Source organism: Dendrobates tinctorius, unplaced genomic scaffold (genome assembly GCF_039654945.1).
Source record: "Dendrobates tinctorius isolate UK_male_01 unplaced genomic scaffold, ASM3965494v1 ptg000008l, whole genome shotgun sequence".
Lineage (NCBI taxonomy): Eukaryota > Metazoa > Chordata > Amphibia > Anura > Dendrobatidae > Dendrobates > Dendrobates tinctorius.
Window position 1 is genome coordinate 73062986 of NW_027361676.1, and position 22491 is coordinate 73085476.

Sequence of the window (22491 nt, forward strand, 5' to 3'; positions counted from 1 at the left end):
TCCCTATCTGGGTATGCATGGCTCCATCCCTATCTGGGTATGCATGGCTCCATCCCTATCTGGGTATGCATGGCTCCATCCCTATCTGGGTATGCATGGCTCCATGCCTATCTGGGTATGCATGGCTCCATCCCTATCCGGGTATGCATGGCTCCATCCCTATCCTTGTATGCATGGCTCCATCCCTATCCTTGTATGCATGGCTCCATCCCTATCTGGGTATGCATGGCTCCATCCCTATCTGGGTATGCATGGCTCCATCCCTATCTGGGTATGCATGGCTCCATCCCTATCTGGGTATGCATGGCTCCATCCCTATCTGGGTATGCATGGCTCCATCCCTGTCTGTGTATGCATAGCCCCATCCTTATCCATTTATGCATGGCTCCATCCCTATCCTTATATGTATGGCTCCATCCTTATTCTTGAATGCATGGCTCCATCCCTATTCTTATATGCATGGCTCCATCCCTATCTGGGTATGCATGGCTCCATCCTTGTCTGTGTATGCATAGCCCCATCCTTATCCATTTATGCATGGCTCCATCCCTATCCTTAGATTCAAAGTTGTGACATTCCGGTTACATTTTTTTTTTTTCCCCCGTATATGTACCTACCTACTGTCAATGTAATGCCTTTATGCATCTGTATCTGTACTTGTTCCTGCCTTGCTACTGTAATGCTCTGAATTTCCCCATGGTGGGACTATTAAAGGATTATCTTATCTTATCTTATCTTATCTGATCTTATATGCATGGCTCCATCCCTATCCTTGTATGCATGGCTCCATCCCTATCCTTGTATGCATGGCTCCATCCCTATCCTTGTATGCATGGCTCCATCCCTATCCTTGTATGCATGGCTCCATCCCTATCCTTGTATGCATGGCTCCATCCCTATCTGGGTATGCATGGCTCCATCCCTATCTGGGTATGCATGGCTCCATCCCTATCTGGGTATGCATGGCTCCATCCCTATCTGGGTATGCATGGCTCCATCCCTGTCTGTGTATGCATGGCTCCATCCCTATCCTTATATGTATGGTTCCATCCTTATTCTTGAATGCATGGCTCCATCCCTATACTTGTATGCATGGTTCCATCCCTATCCATGTATGCATGAGCCCATCCTTATCCTGGTATGATTGGCCCCCATCAAAAATCATAAACAAATACACCATTACACTTACCTTTCTTGCTATGTCTTGTTTTGGTGCCAGCAGCTGCTTTATGCTTGTAAGCAGCGCATGGCAGTGACGTCATGCGCTGCTCACAAGCGGAGCACAGATGCCGGAATACTCACCGCTCCCCACGCTGGAACTATGTGCGTGAGGGCAATGAGTATTAATTAGCACGCACAGTGTCAGCCGCCAAGCGCTCACGTGTGCCGCTACTTAAGAGAAATTCATTTTCACCTCTCTCCACGCCCATGGGAAGCCAACGGCTGCGACTAACACTGTGTGTGCGCTATTACAGAGAAATTAATATTTATTGCCAGTGCAGTGAATATTCACTTCTCTTTAGCAGCAGGCACAGGAGTTAGCTGCAGCAGCCAGCTCCTGCCTCCTATGACCTGCTGCTCTGCCGCTGCCCCTCCACCTCCATGTTCTAGACACCTCGCTCGAGTATAAGCCAAGGGGGGCATTTTCAGCACAAAAAAAAATGTGCTGAAAAACTCAGTCTATACTTGTGTATATATGGTAATAATATTGTGGTTATTATTTTAACTACCATGTAGATTCATTTTATTATATATAATAAATGTAAAGTTTTATATGATAATATCATCAGATGGTAAAATGTTTTTTTTTAATCCTTTGGCTGATAGCATGTTAGAACATGGACATGCAGGACGGACGTCTGAATGAGGCCAAATATGAAGTCTCACAGCTCAAGGATGTCCCCGATACAACATGTGAGTGCCTATATGAGTAAAGGATTGCATTGCGGGTGGACTACCTGGCAGTATTTTTGGAGCTTTGTATGGTATAATTATTTTGAATTTGTATGTGGTATTTAAATAATTTGCTGTTGATATTACTTTGCACCTCTAATGTGGAGGAATTATAGCTGTACTCTGTATGACAGTATGAACTGATCTATTGAACAAATTATTAAACAACATGTAAGTCAATACCTGGATAAGAATGAAGTGATCAAACAGAGTCAGCATGGGTTTGTAACTAATAAGTCATGTCAGACTAACTTAATTTCCTTCTATGACAGTATCACTGATTGGGTGGATCAAGGAAATGCTGTAGATATAGTATATCTTGACTTCAGCAAAGCATTTGACAAAGTCTCTCATACAATCCTTATTGAAAAAATGACTAAGTATGGAATGGACAAGGCAACTGTTAGGTGGATTCATAGCTGGCTTAGTGATCGGACCCAAAGAGTGGTCGTAAATGGCTGCACATCCAGTTGGAAGAATGTCTCAAGTGGGGTACCACAGGGCTCTGTCCTGGGCCCTGTATTGTTCAACATCTTTATCAACGATTTAGATGAAGGAATTGAGGGTAAACTGATTAAATTTGCTGATGACACAAATCTAGGAGGGATAGCTAATACTAGAGAAGAGAGAGAGAGGATTCAAAAAGATTTAAATAAACTGGAGAAGTGGGCAGTAACTAACAGAATGGTTTTTAACAGGGAGAAATGCAAAGTACTACATCTGGGCAATAAAAATGAAAAAAGCATATATAGAATGGGAGGAATAGGGCTAAGTGACAGCACATGTGAAAAAGACTTGGGTATACTAATAGATCACAGACTGAATATGAGTCAACAGTGTGATGCAGCAGCAAAAAAGGCAAATGCAGTTCTAGGATGTATTAACAGAAGCATACAGTCTAGATCACGTGAAGTCATTATTTCCCTCTACTCCTCTTTGGTAGACCTCATCTGGAATATTGTGTCCAGTTTTGGGCACCACATTTTAAAAAAGACATCAACAAACTGGAGCAAGTTCAGAAAAGAGCGACCAGAATGGTGACCGGTCTGCAAACCCTGTCTTATGAGGAAAGGTTGCAGGATTTGGGAATGTTTAGTTTGCAAAAGAGAAGACTGAGAGGAGACTTAATTGCTGTCTACAAATATCTAAAGGGCTGTCACATTGTAGAAGGATCAACTTTATTCTCATTTGCACAAGGAAAGACTAGAAGCAATGGGATGAAACTGAATGGGAGGAGACACAGATTAGATATTAGAAAAAACTTTTTGACAGTTAGAGTGATCAATGAGTGGAACAGGCTGCCACGAGAAGTGGTGAGTTCTCCTTCAATGGAAGTCTTCAAACAGAGGCTGGACAGACATCTGACTGGGATGATTTAGCGAATCCTGCTTTGAGCAGGGGGTTGGACCAGATGGCCCAGGAGGTCCCTTCCAACGATTCTATGATTCTATGATTCTATGATTTAGCACTGCTTAGTGGTATTATTTTAGTTGATTGTAGCCAATTTTAGTAACACAGTCTTGCTAGTACAATGAATGACTCGAACAGTATTGACATTATACAAACTTTCGCAAGTGTCATAAGATTATTTGCACATTTTCATCTATGAAGAATTTGCATGGCAACTTCTTAGCCTCCCTCTTAGGGCTCGCTCACATGATCAGATATTCTCTAATGCGAGAGAATCAGGTCCATTATGTTAATGACTCTCTGATCTGAGTTTGATCCAAGTTCCAGCTTAGTGTGATCCAATTCTCTCTGATGAGAGATTCAGAGCGCGTCAGGAGAAGACTGAGAACAAAATTTCTCCATCCTGCGAGTCTGCGGAAATCGGACTGCACTCGGATCTCATCAGAATTCAATTCCACACAGTCGCACCCATAGACTTGCATTGACCTAAATGGGTACGTGCCATCCGATTTGCACTGCAGACCACAACATGCTGTGATTTTGTTTCTCATGCCGAATTGGTATGAGATAAAAAAAAAAAGGCTGATCAGCACCGACCCGTAGTATAACATTGGTCCGAGAGCGATCCAACAAAATATTGGATAGCACTCATCCAAAGTAAACACCCGTGTGAGCGAGCCCTTAGGGTATATTCATGCAGTGTGGATATACAGTGTGTGTGTGTATATGTGTATATATATATATATATATATATATATATATATATATAGTATATGCAATATCATATGTTTAGCTATCACTAAGGACACGGTCAGTATTTGGTCTGTATTTATAAGCCAAAACCAGGAGGTGGTGACGTGTTTCTATTATACTTCTCCTCTGATTGCTCCTCTCCTGGTTTTGGCTTACACATACTGATGTAAAATACTGACCAAATACTGAACGTGTGAACATGGCCTTAAATGGAGACTACAGACCATTCATGTGACATCAGTATTTCAGAAGAAAGCTTACGGTAAGTTTTTCTTACCTGTGGTTCAGCTTCAAGGTTAATTTTATATGGATCTTCACAAATGTTCGGAGACCACATCCTTGTTTCCGCTCTGAAGATAAATGTTCACTTTTAGAAATTCATTGACTTTAATAATAGTCTGTAACTTCAACCAGACATGTAAAGATGCCGAGCTATTTTGGAATATAATAATAAATTGCAATTTCATCCAAAGAATAGATAAGTGTTGCATAATCTGACCCAAGTGTTGGTTTAGATTGTGCAAACATGATAAGCATGTTGTAGTTTTGTTACAGAATTGCAGACATGACAGCTCTTTCTTGAGTAAGGGCCCCGTTACACGCTTCAATGTCCCAGCGATCCCACCAACGAGCCAACGTGGGTGGGATCGCTGGGACATAGTTAGCTGATCGCTGGTGAGCTGTCACATAGGCAGACTCACCAGTGATCAGGACCAGCAAGCACGCTGGTATCCAGGGTAAACAGCGGGTATCTAAGCGCCGCACAGCTCTTAGTTACCCGCTGTTTACCCTGGATACCCGATCAGGACCAGTGAGCACGCTGGTATCCAAGGTAAACAGCGGGTATCTAAGCGCCGTGCGGCTCTTAGTTACCCGCTGTTTACCTTGGATACCAGCTCCCAGCGTCTGCTGTATGGCGCTGGGAGCTCGCTGATCGTTGGTCTCTCGCTGTCACACGCAGTGATGTGTGCTGCCCAGCGGGAGACCAACGATAGATTTATGGCCCAGACCATTAGGCAACGATTAACAATCAGCTAACTGATCGTTGATCGTTGCTACGTGTTACACGCAACAATGTCGTTTCGACATCGCTGCAACGTCACCGTTCACAATGTCGTTGCGTGTAACGGGGCCTTAATGGTCCAGTCACATAATTGCATCTCATCTTTCTATCAAATGCCTAGCACGGCTAGAGTACGGTAAGTTAATTTTGCACTCTTTCTCCAAAATGATCATGGTTGAAACTATGGATTGAAAAAGATATTTATGAATTGATTTTTAGCTCCTCAAATGCAGCTTTTATCATGGTGATGGCTTTTAATACAACCTAAAAGATTTGTATTTTAAATCAGATGGAGGATAAAGCTTGGTGGATCTCAACTGACCAAGAGAATCGGGGTCTCTGGTCTCTTTATCTGCAGTCCGGTCTGTTTAGTGACATGAATTTAAAGGGAACCTGTCATGTAAACTAATGCTATTAACATGGAGTTAATCTACAAGTTATTAGTGTTCTGAAGCTTCCCGGTCCCACACTGAGAGCCCCGCTGCCAGGAGGAAATTAGCTTTATTCCTCCCGGCATCCTCGGTTTTTCAGTGCATAGTGAATGGTGGCTGTAGCCATGCCCCAGCACTGACTAACAGCCGGTTCAACATTAGGCTAGGGTCACACGCCAGTATGTTTTCTCATCCGAGAAAATTGGGCCGATTATTCAAGTCACAATTTGATCACACTCTGACCAGAGTGTGATCATAGTGTGCTCCAACTCTCTCGAATGAACAGAAGAAGGGGAAAAATAATTCTCCATCTTCTCCATTCTGTCAGTCCGTGGAAATCGGACTGCACTCAGCTGTCATCTAAGTGCAGTCAGATGTTTTCCTCGCACTCATTGACTTGCATGGCTGACTGTGATCCAAATATCGGATCAAGCTCACACATGCAGTGTTTTTTTTTTCCCCCAGACCGGCTGTGTCAGCAATTGGACATGTGTTCAGCTCCATGGCATAACATTGGCCCAAATGTGACCTGATGTTTTGTCAGCTCTTATCTGGGCCGATAATACAGGGTGGGCCATTTATATGGATACAATCTGGTTGGGCCATTTATATGGATACACCCAAATAAAATGGGAATGGTTGGTGATATCAACTTCTTGTTTGTGGCACATTAGTATATGGGAGGGGGGAAACTTTTCAAGATGGGTGGTGACCATGGCGGCCATTTTGAAGTCGGCCATTTTGGATGTAACTTTATAAATGGTCCACCCAGGTGTATCCATATAAATGGCTCACCCTATACAGTCACTGCATGGGCCTTAAGAGCGTTCTTTTGAATGAGATTCCTTTTAATTGAGTGAAAGCACTCCATGTGATTACGTGTGTGTGTGTGTATATATATATATATATATATATATATATATCCCTCACATACACAGGGCTCATTATTGTTAATGTATTTTGGTCACATTATCATCACTTAGGGGTTGCCCAAGCATTCTTCATTATTGGAAGTAAGCTAAATATTAAAGGTAATCACCGGTGTTCTTAAAGACAACATTCCTTTCTATTACGTGATCTTTATCTCCATGTATTTATAACGGTTGTTATTATTAATAGCTCGGGTGCAGCCAGAGAGATTATCATAGTGTTTCATACATTTGACACTGCTGATGTAGGTTAAATTGAAGCGCTGCTCTCGAGAAAACTTCACACTGTAATCGGCATTAAGAGCTCTGGCTTCACGCTGGTAGCTGACCCCCGAGTCCTGCAGGCTGTCCTAATCCATAGCAGGCGGCCAGTGTATACCTGTCAATCTTTAGACAGAGCTGGTCAGTTGCAGCTTTAATCCTATCCTGTGCTTCAGCGTGCGTCATAGTGTCAGTGCTGTATCCATCAATGGCGAGTATCACATCTCCAGGGGACAAATTAGCGAGAGAAGATTTACTTCCTGGTGTTATCTGAAAAGCAAACATATTCCTTGAGTACATACATGAAAAATCTGACAGCATTAACCCTTTCACGACATGCGCCGTATATATACGGCGCAAGTCGGAAGCCGGTGTATGGAGCGGGCTCACGCGGCGAGCTTGTCCCAAACCTGGCAGGCGATGGCTGTGTATTACAGCCAGGGCCTGCCGCTAACAATCGCAGGTGGAGCTAAGCGCGGCCTGCGATTGTTAACCTATTAAGTGCGGCAGCGGCATTTAACTCAGTGGTCGCCGATGTGTTGTCATGACAGCCGAGGGTCAGCTGATGACCCCTGTGACTGTCAGTATGGAACTCCTTTGAAACCCTGCTCGTGGCAGCGTTTCAAAGGAGACTGTGATTTCTGCTATATGCAGTGATGCTGAAGCTGCCGCATATAGCACAACCGATCAGATGATCATATCTTCAAACTAACAAAATCAGTAAAAAGTAAAACAGAAAAACAAAAGTTTAAAAAAAACATGAAAAAAATAAAAATAAATAAAAGTTCAAATCAACCCCCTCCCCCCACAGGATATAAAAATATTAAAAACATACACGTATGTGGTATCGCCCCATTCTCAAAAGTCCAATCTATCAAAATATAAAAAAACACTTCACCTGATCGGTAAACACCGTACGCGGAAATAAAATTAAAGAACACCAAAATTACGGGTTTTTTAATCGACACAGTTTCATATAAAAATGCTGTAACAAGTGATTAAACAGTCACATCTATCCCCAAATGGTACTAATGGAAACGTTGTGCCGCCTTGCAAAGACTAAGCTATCAAATGGTTCCATCAGACGAAAAATAAAAATTTCAGGGTTTTTTTCACCACTAAAATAATTTAAAAAAAAACTGGACGTATTTGGTATCATATTGATGAGGAGAATCATACTTTGTGATCATTTTTACCACAAAATGTAAACCGTAAAAACAATTCCCAAAAAACAATGTCAGAATAGTGGGTTTTTTTTCTAAATTTTCACATGCACCCATGTATCTGCTATATTTATATGGCTTCACCCTACTGGATCTATTTATTCAACTTTCCTGTTTAATCTGATTCAGTTGCTCTATTGCAGGCGCTGTTTATTTCTTATGATTTTTTTCATGTTTTTTGTTTAATTGTTGGCTATTATTGGGGGTTGCATGCTTTTATCCCTGTTTTCGGTTAGGTATAGTAACCTGCTTATATCTGTGAACAATTATTTTGGAGGAGAGTCATTGCCTTATTATAGGCGTGACTGGTGTACTTACCTGTTTTGGTTTTTATATGTTTTTAATGTTGTTTTTTTTTGTTTGCAGTGTTGGCTATATAATAAAAATTGATTTTTTTACTTTTATTCTTGGTGATCAATATTTTCTCAGCATGTGTGTTTTCTTTTGTTTCTTTATGGGAAGAAGGGGAGGGAAAAACGGAAGCAGAAAAACGAAAATGGGCTGCGGTGTTAAGGGGTTAAACAAAAGGACATGTTTGCTGCGGATTAAGGTGTGGAGAGTACAGGAGAACATGCCCTCATAGTAAAAAATACCCATCTAAAAGAATATAAATAAGCAATATTATATGCATTAGTGGAAATTGTTTTCTGAGTATGCCTAAACTATGATCAAATTGCATGAACAGGAATTACCTTAAAGGTGTCGTCCAGCACCTAAAATGTATTTTCTAAATATATATCCTTACACCCTAACTACTTTTGTATTTTGTTTTATTACACAATACCCTACACTTCTCTCTACCTAGCTAATCCCAATGTATGTTGTTTTTTTTACCTCACTTCCTGTGATGTTTTGTTTGAGAGGAGTTTCGCCTCCTGGAACAGGCCATCACAGGGGACAGTGCTGCAGCTACTCACTAGTGTTTTGCATCGTCACCCCCTCCAAATACGTCTTCTTGCATCCTAGATGATGGTCTCTGTGGGAGATGTGAGTGCAGCGTCAGTCACTGCAGCACTGTCTCCTGTGACATCCTGTTCCAGGAGGGGCAATGGTCGCTGTAGGGAGTGAGTGCAGCTCCAGCCTCCTGTGACATCCTGTTCCAGGAGGGGCAATGGTCGCTGTAGGGAGTGAGTGCAGCTCCAGCCTCCTATGACATCCTGTTCCAGGAGGGGCGATGGTCGCTGTAGGGAGTGAGTGCAGCTCCAGCCTCCTGTGACATCCTGTTCCAGGAGGGGCAATGGTCGCTGTAGGGAGTGAGTGCAGCTCCAGCCTCCTGTGACGTCCTGTTCCAGGAGGGGCGATGGTCGCTGTAGGGAGTGAGTGCAGCTCCAGCCTCCTTTGACGTCCTGTTCCAGGAGGTGCGATGGTCGCTGTAGGGAGTGAGTGCAGCTCCAGCCTCCTATGACATCCTGTTCCAGGAGGGGCGATGGTCGCTGTAGGGAGTGAGTGCAGCTCCAGCCTCCTGTGACATCCTGTTCCAGGAGGGGCAATGGTCGCTGTAGGGAGTGAGTGCAGCTCCAGCCTCCTATGACGTCCTGTTCCAGGAGGGGCGATGGTCGCTGTAGGGAGTGAGTGCAGCTCAAGCCTCCTGTGACGTCCTGTTCCAGGAGGGGCGATGGTCGCTGTAGGGAGTGAGTGCAGCTCAAGCCTCCTGTGACGTCCTGCTCCAGGAGGGGCGATGGTCGCTGTAGGGAGTGAGTGCAGCTCCAGCCTCCTGTGATGTCCTGTTCCAGGAGGGCCGATGGTCGCTGTAGGGAGTGAGTGCAGCTCCAGCCTCCTGTGACGCCCTGTTCCAGGAGGGGCGATGGTCGCTGTAGGGAGAGAGTGCAGCTCCAGCCTCCTGTGATGTCCTGTTCCAGGAGGGCCGATGGTCGCTGTAGGGAGTGAGTGCAGCTCCAGCCTCCTGTGACGCCCTGTTCCAGGAGGGGCGATGGTCGCTGTAGGGAGAGAGTGCAGCTCCAGCCTCCTGTGACGTCCTGTTCCAGGAGGGGCGATGGTCGCTGTAGGGAGTGAGTGCAGCTCCAGCCTCCTGTGACGCCTTGTTCCAGGAGGGGCGATGGTCGCTGTAGGGAGTGAGTGCAGCTCCAGCCTCCTGTGACATCCTGTTCCAGGAGGGGAGATGGTTGCTGTAGGGAGTGAGAGCAGCCCCAGCCTCCTGTGACGTCCTGTTCCAGGAGGGGTGATGGTCGCTGTAGGGAGTGAGTGCAGCTCCAGCCTCCTGTGACGCCCTGTTCCAGGAGGGGCGATGGTCGCTGTAGGGAGTGAGTGCAGCTCCAGCCTCCTGTGACGTCCTGTTCCAGGAGGGGAGATGGTCGCTGTAGGGAGTGAGAGCAGCCCCAGCCTCCTGTGACGTCCTGTTCCAGGAGGGGCGATGGTCGCTGTAGGGAGTGAGTGCAGCTCCAGCCTCCTGTGACGTCCTGTTCCAGGAGGGGCGATGGTCGCTGTAGGGAGTGAGTGCAGCTCCAGCCTCCTGTGACGTCCTGTTCCAGGAGGGGCGATGGTCGCTGTAGGGAGTGAGTGCAGCTCCAGCCTCCTGTGACGTCCTGTTCCAGGAGGGGCGATGGTCGCTGTAGGGAGTGAGAGCAGCCCCAGCCTCCTGTGACGTCCTGTTCCAGGAGGGGCAATGGTCGCTGTAGGGAGTGAGTGCAGCTCCAGCTCCAGTGACGCCCTGTTCCAGGAGGGGCGATGGTCGCTGTAGGGAGTGAGTGCAGCTCCAGCCTCCTGTGACGTCCTGTTCCAGGAGGGGTGATGGTCGCTGTAGGGAGTGAGAGCAGCCCCAGCCTCCTGTGACGTCCTGTTCCAGGAGGGGTGATGGTCGCTGTAGGGAGTGAGAGCAGCCCCAGCCTCCTGTGACGTCCTGTTCCAGGAGGGGTGATGGTCGCTGTAGGGAGTGAGAGCAGCCCCAGCCTCCTGTGACGTCCTGTTCCAGGAGGGGCGATGGTCGCTGTAGGGAGTGAGTGCAGCTCCAGCCTCCTGTGATGTCCAGTTCCAGGAGGGGCGATGGTCGCTGTAGGGAGTGAGTGCAGCTCCAGCCTCCTGTGACGTCCTGTTCCAGGAGGGGCTATGGTCGCTGTAGGGAGTGAGAGCAGCCCCAGCCTCCTGTGACGTCCTGTTCCAGGAGAGGCAATGGTCGCTGTAGGGAGTGAGAGCAGCCCCAGCCTCCTGTGACGTCCTGTTCCAGGAGGGGCAATGGTCGCTGTAGGGAGTGAGTGCAGCTCCAGCCTCCTGTGACGCCCTGTTCCAGGAGGGGCGATGGTCGCTGTAGGGAGTGAGTGCAGCTCCACCTCCTGTGACGTCCTGTTCCAGGAGGGGTGATGGTCGCTGTAGGGAGTGAGAGCAGCCCCAGCCTCCTGTGACGTCCTGTTCCAGGAGGGGCAATGGTCGCTGTAGGGAGTGAGTGCAGCCCCAGTCTCATTTTGACATCACATTTGAGACTCCTCTCAAACAAAACATCACAGGAAGTAGAGTATAAAAAACATATTAAAAACATATTAATGGATTAGCTAGATAGGGAAAAAAAGGTTGTTGTATAATAAAGCAAATTACTAAAGTGGTTATTGTGTAAGGATAGATATTTAGAAAGGACATTTTAGGCTCCAGACCACCACTTTAAGCTAATTCCTTATATCTCTCCTACTTTGTTATTCTTATGCCCAACTTTTAAAGGTAAATGTGAGTGAATTTATAGTAATGTAATGTTTCATGTAAGATCATTCTAACATATGTTTGTTCTTCACCCTCTTTCTATTTCCTCCTTTTTAGCCAGCCATTAGAGCAGACACGCCACTTATCCAGTAGGCTCAGCAAAGCCGTACATTATTTTTCCAACAGTTACAGCAGCCTCCACTTCTCCAGCAGTCAAAACTACAGTAGACCCTCTCTATATTTTTTCCAGTAGTCATAGCGGCATCTTCTCCTAGCTCCTTAGTACAGCAGTACAGGAGCATCGTATTTTGGAGACCGCCATAATAGAGCTTATTAATGGGTGTGTTAATAAATATACCTTAAAGACAGCAAAGCTTCAGAGACAACAAGTTCATAGGGTTTTTTGTTCCAAATTCCTTAAAAGGATCATCAGAAATGCTGTCACTAAGCAATGGAAAGCTATGGCCAGTAGGCATTTTTCCTACATGTAATACAAGGACACCTCAATTCCTCCAGAACTTGAGCTCTCCTAAAGATTTCAGCAATGTTTTTCTGTTACTTGACTAACCTTCCAGTTAGGGATCATTCACATGACAGTTTTGCCAAGAGAGAAGCTGTAGGAGAGATCAGCGCACATAGGGTCTTATCCGATGGATAAAAAATTGATAAATTCAGATTATATACTAACCTGGTAGATCTGTTAGTATGGCCTATAGATCTTATTGAAGATATCAGTGGATCACCCCCATGGCTGTGGGGTTTACTCGGTACTGGGCCGGTGTCTTAATGGGATGTCTCACGGTGGCAGTGACCCGGTCCGTGTCCATGTAGAATAAGAGGAATAAAGTTTGTGTAGATAAGTTTGTGACGCCACCTGTGGTATCTGGTCCGAGGTGACCAGCACTGCAGTGCAGATCCTCTGGGACATATGGTCTGATGCAGCAGAGGTGTAATAGCTCTCCACAGGCAGAGCTGTAGTCCCAGGGCAGTTGTGGTAGATGTTGAGGTAGATGGTGTAGTGTTCAGGCAAGGGATGTAGCAGTGCTGAAAGGCTGACGCAGGAAGAAGGCAGAGACACAGCTGAATGCTGTTCTAAAGCTTTACTCACGTTTCTAGCATACACAGGTGCCCGCTTCAGTGCCTTGTCCTCCAGGCGAGGGGCTCAGCCAACTCCCAGGCAGATGGCGCACACCCTTCCAGCACTCCCTTCCGTATGTGCCTTTACTGGACGTCTCCATACTAGCACTAATCTGAACTACTTGCAGTTATGAATTACATCCAAGTTCCTCCTTCTTGCTGTTACTTAGAACTCCACTCGCATGACAGGTAGCTGTAGCCTACTTCAGGGACTCCTTACAAATATGTCCCGGCTCACACACGATTCTACTGTGTCATCGAGTCTTGGTTGGGATTAAAAAGGTTACAGCTTCTATTCCTCTGGTTTCTGCTGTAGGATCATTAGCATCCACACAACCTCGGATACTGATGCCCAGCCTTTGGCGCATACAGTAAGCTTAGGGAAGGACTCTGCTCTAGCCCCAGTCCCCAGCTCTCCTCCACACTACCCGTCCTTTCCTATCTTTCTTCTGGAGAACTGATCCTTCCCTCCTTTCTTTCCCAGCAGTTCCAGCTCACAGGAGGCTGCTGCATACACGTCCTCTCACTGCTCCCCCCTCTGGGGAACTGACCTTGACTTCCTAGCAGTTCTGCTCTCTAGTGCAAAACTAAACTCCACCCACCTCCCAGCACCCTTCTTGAAACAAGCAAGGGTCATAGAGGGTGCCCTGCTGTTCTAAGGTTTCCGTGCTGGGTGCAGGTGCTGGAGTCTGGTCAGTTGTCTCAATCTTACATGGGAAGTGGGATACCACACCTCAGTAGGAGGTGCAGTACCTCTGTAGCAACTGAACCCTCAGGGATGCCATATCAGCTGCAGCCAATCCACAGGTCCGCAAGTGACCATAACAGATGCAATAAAATAGGAGATTTGTGGATATAATCTGTGCTGCCGAATAAAATGTGGAACCAGGAGTATCCAAAATGAAAGATAGTGGTTTTATTCAACGCATTTGAAAGTTCAGATGACTTCTTCCTCAGGACATAACCACATGTATAATGTGTATGATATATGTGGTTATGTCTTGAGGAAGAAGTCATCTGAACTTCGAAACGCATTGAATCAAACCACTATTTTTCATTTTGGATACTCCTGATTCCACTTGTTCCTCATTTTATTGGGCAGCGCGGCTAACATCCCCAAATCTCCTATTTTATTGCACGTTACAGTTTTGCACATACCTGTGCTATCCGGTTTTTTTTTGTCACAGATAGCACTCATAACAATGATTGTCTCTGGAACCTGTGATTTTTTTTATTCAGACCGAGTGGTCCATCCAAAATCTCTAAGGGTACCGTTACACCTAGCGATGCACCAGCGATCCCGACTAGCGATATGACGCGGTCAGGATCGCTGGTGCATTGCTAAGTGGTCGCTAGTGAGCTGCCACACAGGCAGATCTCACCAGCGACATCGCTGGGGACAGGGATCGCTACTTACCTGTCAGACGCGGTGATCCTGCGTCCTCCCGCCCGCGTCCACGCGTCGCTCGTCGTCACAGCAGGAAGCGCCGCAGGAAGTGACCGACGAGGAATGGTCCAGCAGCTTCTCGCGCGATCAGCGACTACCAGCGGGGGAGCCGGTCGGAGGTAAGTATCAGACACAGCGATATCGCTAGCAATATCGCTGTAACGTCACAAAATCGGTGACTTTACAGCGATATTGCTAGCGATATCGCAGTGTGTAACGGGGGCTTAAGACATGTGTGATATTGATCTGAATATTGGATTAATCTTGTTAATTAAAGACTTTGGGTCCGTGAAAAAATCAGACACCATCTACGTGCTGTTCATTGTTCACTGACAGTAGTAGTTGGAAAAGCGTTTGTTTGTTTTTTTTCTTCAGTGAAAAAAAACTGATGACTCTCTGACCAACTCTGATGGAAGTCACTGATGAAACTTGGTCCGTTTTTCTCGTACCTCAAAAAAAATTATGTCTGAATGAGGCCTTCAGGTATTCAGCAACATATCTATATGAAAACTCCATTATATCCTTCCCAAATGGTACTCAGGGTGTTTGTTAATTTATGGATCTATTACCAATCTCAAATTTCATACTTTTCCCTTGCAAGTATTGCATCATCCATCACTGCAACCTTGGGGATGAGAGGCTCAAGTGTTATTTGATAACTTGATGACAGGTTGATCAGGGCAAGGTCAGAAGGACTACTCCACATTCATCCTAAAGAAGCCATTCAGCACTAATGTACATTACAGACTCTGAAGCTGGCTCCTCAATCAAGATTGAGAATAGATTTATTTTCAAAACCTAATTGATAGTTAAAATGTTGAGTTTAATGTGATTGATTCATACTGACAAGATAGCAAATAAAATCTATTTTTCACGACAAAGGGGCAAAACAGCACATTTGTTATGGATATGTTGAGCACAAAAGACGAGATAATTTCTCTCTAGGTTGAACATCATATACAAAAAAAATCTCCAAGGCCGTGTGCAGACGAGCAAATTTTTTTGTTATCCAAGAAAATTGGATCAATTATGCTAATGAGACATTGATCAAAGTCGGATCAGAGTGTGATCCACTTCTCTTGGATGAGGAGACGATGGAGAGAAAAATGTCTCCATCTTCTCCATTGAGTCAGTTCACGGAAATACGACTGCACTCAGATGCACTCTTGCTAGTTGGGTTGTGGTGAAATAGTGAAGACAGAGGACAAGTAAAGAGAGAGAACGGAAAGGAGAGGAAAATGTTACACATTATCAGTGAAACGTTTGAGAAGATATGTACCCGCTATCTACTTTATATAACCCTCCCCGAGTTAATGTCCAGCAGAAAGTTTATTTTGAAATGGTGGTGTCCTCCTTGAACTGTCAAACATCTGGTCCTGGCCAACCAGCAACATTGTTTGCTTGCGGCAAGTCCACACACCCAGTTAGGATCCACACTTTCATGTAATGTGCCAAGCTACAAGAGATGAGTACTTTGCCCTCGGCTACCGCTCAGCACCTTGTTACAATTATGAAATATAAATTTAGGCTATGTGCACACGCTGCAGATTGGTCTGCGGATTTGTATCTGCGGAACCGCAGGTAAAATGACCTGCGGTTTTACCTGCGGATTGGCCTGCGGTTTATAACCTCTACAATGGAGGTGATGGTAAACCGCAGCAGAATCCGCAGAAAAGAATGACATGTCATTTCTTTCTGCGGATTCAAAACCGCAGCTTTTCTGCAGTTAAAAATCCGCAGCGTGTGCACTGCGGATTGTAAATCACATAGATTTACATGCTACTGTACACTGTCTGCAGAGCGCATCCGCAGCAAAAACTGCAGCGTGTGCACATAGCCTTACTGTTTTTAACAATTAGACCTCATTGATTCAAGCCATTATATAGTATAAAGATTGAGGAAAAGTAATAAAGTACTAAGATTTTTTTTGTTCAGATGTTTTTTCCTTTACTAGATCTGGAAACATTTAAAGGCCTTCTTTGAGACTAAGCTTTTTCTTCTCAACGACTGCGAAATGCCGTTACCTGAAACTGTATTACTCTGACTGTTTCTCTTATTCATTCTCGTCTCGACTATTGTAACTCTCTTCTAATCGGTCTCCCTCTTACCAAACTCTCCCCCCTCCAATCTGTCTTGAATGCTGCAGCCAGGATCATATTCCTCGCCAATCGTTACACCGATGCCTCTACCTTGTGCCAGTCATTACACTGGATACCCATCCACTCCAGAATCCAGTACAAACTTATTACCCTCACCCACAAAGCTCTTCATTGCTCAGCACCACCCTACATCTCCTCCCTTGTTTCAGTATACCATCCTACCCGTGCCCTCCGTTCTGCTGATGACCTGAGGTTAGCATCCTCAATAATCAGAACCTCCCACTCCCGTCTTCAAGACTATACACGTGCTGCGCCAATTCTTTGGAATGCACTTCCCAGGTCAATACGATTAGTCCCCAATCCCCACAATTTTAAGCGTGCCCTGAAAACTCATTTGTTCAGACTGGCCTATCGCCTCAACACATTAACCTAATCTATCCCTATGTGGCACAGCCAAAAGTTTTTTTTACCATAACCAGGTTCCCCGCATCATGTTCCCACATGCTTTATGCATCCATTAGCCCTCTGCATCCGTACTGTTACACACTTAACATTATGGCTGGTCCATACAATCAGGGCAACTGTTACCACCCACCTTTCGCGTCTCCCCTTTTTTCTTCATAGATTGTAAGCTTGCGAGTAGGGACCTCATTCCTCTTGGTATCTGTTATGATCTATGTGATTTTTGTTATGCTGTAATGTCTATTGTCTGTACAAGTCCCCTCTGAAATGTAAAGTGCTGCGGAATATGTCAGCGCTATAGAAATAAAATTTATTATATATTATTATTATTATTACGGTATTTACTTACATTTTGATTAGGCAAATTCAAGTCAGACTGCATCAACATTCACAAGTATTTTATACTTTTCTCTAAGCGTTATGTTGTTCTAAAAAATCATTTATGCCTCTTGCAAAATCCAATGTGAGTCTGACAGAATACTATTATCAAAAGCATTCTCCTGTACAGTCTTTTAACCCCTTAGTGACTGAGCCAATTTTTGTCTTAACTGTGTCAAATATAGCGTGGCACTACCGCAGGGTGGGCAAGTAGGTTACCCAGACCAAAGTGAATAATAAAGTAACTTGGCACTCAACTGAATAATCCTTTGCAAATTAGATTTTATAATTTATTGCAGTCCTGGAAACGTTTCGGCCTATTATCGGCCTTCCTCAGTCTGCCGACTGCTATCGCGAAATACTAATCCGGTACCCAAGTAAGGATTCCTATGGAGATCTACTTCAGAATGTCATGTTGATCTAAATGGTATCTCCTATTATTATAAGAGTGGATATACTGATTTAAATGCCTTGCAAAAAGGAATATATAACCATACATAGAGAAATGTATAAATCTCCTGGCCAGCTGACAAGCGGGGGAATACCGCGTCCCACCTGTGTATGCCACCTCCATATCTAAACAAGCTTCATATGGACCCATTTACCTCCTGGACTATACAGCACTAGTTTCAAACAGATTAAGCGTCCATGATACCTCCAAGGAGATTTATACATTTCTCTATGTATGGTTATATATTCCTTTTTGCAAGGCATTTAAATCAGTATATCCACTCTTATAATAATAGGAGATACCATTTAGATCAACATGACATTCTGAAGGAGATCTCCATAGGAATCCTTACTTGGGTACCGCCCATGGACGGGCTTAGAAAGGAATGAGGTTAATTTTTAGCTTACAAATAGGGCTGGTATAGATTGCAGACATAGTTTCACATTTGCAGAGTACCTGAAGTGCCAGAATTATCAGAAACCCCCACACAAGTTACCCCATATTAGAAACGACCCATCAAAGGATTCATCTAGGGGTGTGGTGAGCACTTTTGACCCACAGCTGCTTCATGTAACTTCATAACATTGGAACATAAAAATGAAAAAGTACAGTATCTCCAGTAAAATTTTGTTTTACCCCCCCAAACATTTGTCAACTTCTCTCGAACTCGCTGATACCTCATATATGGCAGAAAACTACCGTCTGGGCACCGGCAGGGCTCAGAAAGGAAGGATTGTTTTTTGGAGTGCAAAATTGGCTGAAATAGAGCATAGACTCCATGTTGCATTTGCAGAGTTACTGAGGTTCCAGAACAACAGAAACCCATCACAAGTGACACCATTTGGAAAACTGCACTTCTTAGGGAATTCATCTATGGTAGTGGTGAGTACTTTGAACCCACAAGTGCTTCACAGAATTTTAATACTCAACTACACTCTTCAGAGAGGAATGTCTATTAGAATCACTGCACACATACACTTAAGGAGTATTTGCTTATTAGTGAAATTTATTGAAAGCAAGTGCTCTTATAGTGATTGCGACAGAATGACGTTTCGGTCATTCAAGACCTTGATCACATAAGTCGCCTTGAACAATGTAGTGGTTCATGAAGGATGTGGTCCTTATGATCAAAAATTGGGACAGCGAGTATGCCCGTAGTAGTTCTGAACTAAGGGCTGTCCTTAGTTCAGAACTACTACGGGCATACTCGCTGTCCCAATTTTTGATCATAAGGACCACATCCTTCATGAACCACTACATTGTTCAAGGCGACTTATGTGATCAAGGTCTTGAATGACCGAAACGTCATTCTGTCGCAATCACTATAAGAGCACTTGCTTTCAATAAATTTCACTAATAAGCAAATACTCCTTAAGTGTATGTGTGCAGTGATTCTAATAGACATTTATGTGGGACTCATGAGCCTCCTTCACTAGCACCATACCCCCGTACCTATCGTGTGCTAGCCATTGAATCTCATATCTTCAGAGAGGAAGAGGACTCTAGCACCACCTATTGGAAGTAGCAATCCTACAAGTCAATATTGACTATTTAAGATATATAGATATTATTTTGGGGTACTTTATATTTTTTTCAACACAAAAAAAGCCAAAAACCCAGAGTAAGTTTTAAACCATAATTTATCTTTAATATTGAATATAAAAATTCACAAATTAAAAAATGTAGTGCTCCTAAGTAGGTGCAAAGATCTATAGTCAATAAATGTATACCATCCAAAAAATCACCAATATTTGGAACAATGGATTGGTTTGACCTGTAATACAGGAACATCTGCAATCAATTTTTGGCAATCTAATAAATAAACAAACCAAGGTCTCCTTATGTATATCAATGACTACAAGAGAGTGCAAAGTGACAAGTGCAATTAATCATAACTATAAGGTTAAATAAAACTGGTAATACCTGTATGTGTCATTATTGCTATATATAGCCTCTGTGGAGCATAAACTGGTAAGTGCAGTCAAGCATATCTATCATATAGAATATTACTGTATTACTTTAGTAATATGATAACCAAACCACCAAAGGGAATAAAAAGTCAGAACACAGCAAATTAATTATGTATCCAAATCACAATCAGTCAAAAACCAAGTGGTATATACGCTGGCTGACTTAAAAAGACAAATAAAAGGCAACTGGACAGTCGGGAAATTAACCAACAAAACAAGCAAAAACCAGAACCTTCATCAGGCAGCGTGCCGAAACGCGCGTTGGGGAAGTTGCATATCCAGGTGACCAGGAGTATATCATACTGTAAGTAATTACTTTATCCTGAACATTCAAAATTATATGTTTATTACTATTATTATACACTCTCTTGCTCTGGTCCAGATGTGCATGTTGCATACTTACTGACACCCACTGGTGTCTCTTGTTCAAGAGATGCATGCTGTACACTTGCTGACACCTACTGGTGTCTTTTGCACTCACACTTTACTTTTTTCACATGGTTAGTGATTATATTGTAATTTCTATTTATACATGCACATTTAATGACTTAATTATTTATTATTTTTTATCCACTCATTGTTTACATCATATGTGCAATTCATATGTGATTTTTTTTTTATCATATATCATTGAGATTTTAAGGTTTTTTTTAGCACATCTTTGTACTGTGATTGTATATTCTGGATAGTATTGCCCTTTATCTTTTATCTTATTTCTACTGTGTACATCTTTTCTACTCTGTACATTGATTCTTTTTTTCATTATTAATCTCCTGCAATAGTAATAAATTTTGTTATCAGCATGGACTTTTGGTCAGTTCTGGTTTTTGCTTGTTTTGTTTTAGTAATATATATATATACAGTGCCTACAAGTAGTATTCAACCCCCTGCAGATTTAGCAGGTTTGATAAGATGCAAATAAGTTAGAGCCTTCAAACTTCACACAAGAGCAGGATTTATTAACAGATGCATAAATCTTACAAACCAAAAAGTTATGTTGCTCAGTTAAATTTTAATAAATTTTAAACATAAAAGTGTGGGTCAATTATTATTCAACCCCTAGGTTTAATATTTTGTGGAATAACCCTTGTTTGCAATTACAGCTAATAATCGTCTTTTATAAGACCTGATCAGGCCGGCACAGGTCTCTGGAGTTATCTTGGCCCACTCCTCCATGCAGATCTTCTCCAAGTTATCTAGGTTCTTTGGGTGTCTCATGTGGACTTTAATCTTGAGCTCCTTCCACAAGTTTTCAATTGGGTTAAGGTCAGGAGACTGACTAGGCCACTCCAACACCTTGATTTTTTGCCTCTTGAACCAGGCCTTGGTTTTCTTGGCTGTGTGCTTTGGGTCGTTGTCTTGTTGGAAGATGAAATGACGACCCATCTTAAGATCCTTGATGGAGGAGCGGAGGTTCTTGCCCAAAATCTCCAGGTAGGCCGTGCTATCCATCTTCCCATGGATGCGGACCAGATGGCCAGGCCCCTTGGCTGAGAAACAGCCCCACAGCATGATGCTGCCACCACCATGCTTGACTGTAGGGATGGTATTCTTGGGGTCGTATGCAGTGCCATCCAGTCTCCAAAAGTCACGTGTGTGGTTGGCACCAAAGATCTCGATCTTGGTCTCATCAGACCAGAGAACCTTGAACCAGTCTGTCTCAGAGTCCTCCAAGTGATCATGAGCAAACTGTAGACGAGCCTTGACATGACGCTTTGAAAGTAAAGGTACCTTACGGGCTCGTCTGGAACGGAGACCATTTCAGTGGAGTACGTTACTTATGGTATTGACTGAAACCAATGTCCCCACTGCCATGAGATCTTCCCGGAGCTCCTTCCTTGTTGTCCTTGGGTTAGCCTTGACTCTTTGGACAAGCCTGGCCTCGGCACGGGAGGAAACTTTCAAAGGCTGTCCAGGCCGTGGAAGGCTAACAGTAGTTCCATAAGCCTTCCACTTCCGGATGATGCTCCCAACAGTGGAGACAGGTAGGCCCAACTCCTTGGAAAGGGTTTTGTACTCCTTGCCAGCCTTGTGACCCTCCACGATCTTGTCTCTGATGGCCTTGGAATGCTCCTTTGTCTTTCCCATGTTGACCATGTATGAGTGCTGTTCACAAGTTTGGGGAGGGTCTTAAATAGTCAGAAAAGGCTGGAAAAAGAGATAATTAATCCAAACATGTGAAGCTCATTGTTCTTTGTGCCTGAAATACTTCTTAATACTTTAGGGGAACCAAACAGAATTCTGGTGGTTTGAGGGGTTGAATAATAAATGACCCTCTGAATAAACTTTTCACAATTTAAAAAAAAATTAAACAAAGAAATAACATTCTTTTTTGCTGCAGTGCATTTCACACTTCCAGGCTGATCTACAGTCCAAATGTCACAATGCCAAGTTAATTCCGAATGTGTAAACCTGCTAAATCTGCAGGGGGTTGAATACTACTTGTAGGCACTGTATATATATATATATATATATATATATATATATATATAATATTACTTTTTATGTAGAATATTACTTTGACTATATATGACAACATTTATGTATGGACCTGGTTATTGCCAATATAGCCTAGAAGACTTTGTTTAAAAACATATAAAAGCAGTCGTGTAATGCAAAAAAGCTGATTTATTAATAGCAACACAGAATGACAGACACAACTCTGAGATTGGTATGAGAATCCAAAGTCTAGACTGCTGCTCCATCCACTCATTTGGGAACCAGATCAATATGGTATTAATGAATGCTATGGCGCTTCCCTGTTTTATCTTATAGTAACTAGAAATACAAAGGAGTTTTTTTTGCATGCTAAGTTATATTGTTGCATAAAATAATGGTTTTGTACCAGTATATTCTGAGAGCTGTACCTTCTTTTCTTA

General features: G+C 43.6%; 1 protein-coding gene across 3 annotated transcripts in view; it reads right to left on the reverse strand.

Moving 5' to 3' along the window:
- The window catches only part of PDLIM3 (PDZ and LIM domain 3), a 64235-nt gene that overhangs the window by 25973 nt on the left and 15771 nt on the right, over window positions 1-22491 (reverse strand). For all 3 annotated transcript variants that reach the window (XM_073578664.1, XM_073578656.1, XM_073578675.1), the window contains 2 exons: window positions 6919-7070; window positions 4394-4466 (listed from right to left, as the gene is read on the reverse strand). In XM_073578664.1, coding sequence (XP_073434765.1) covers window positions 4394-4466; window positions 6919-7070 — 225 coding nt within the window. The remainder of the gene's footprint in view (window positions 1-4393; window positions 4467-6918; window positions 7071-22491) is intronic.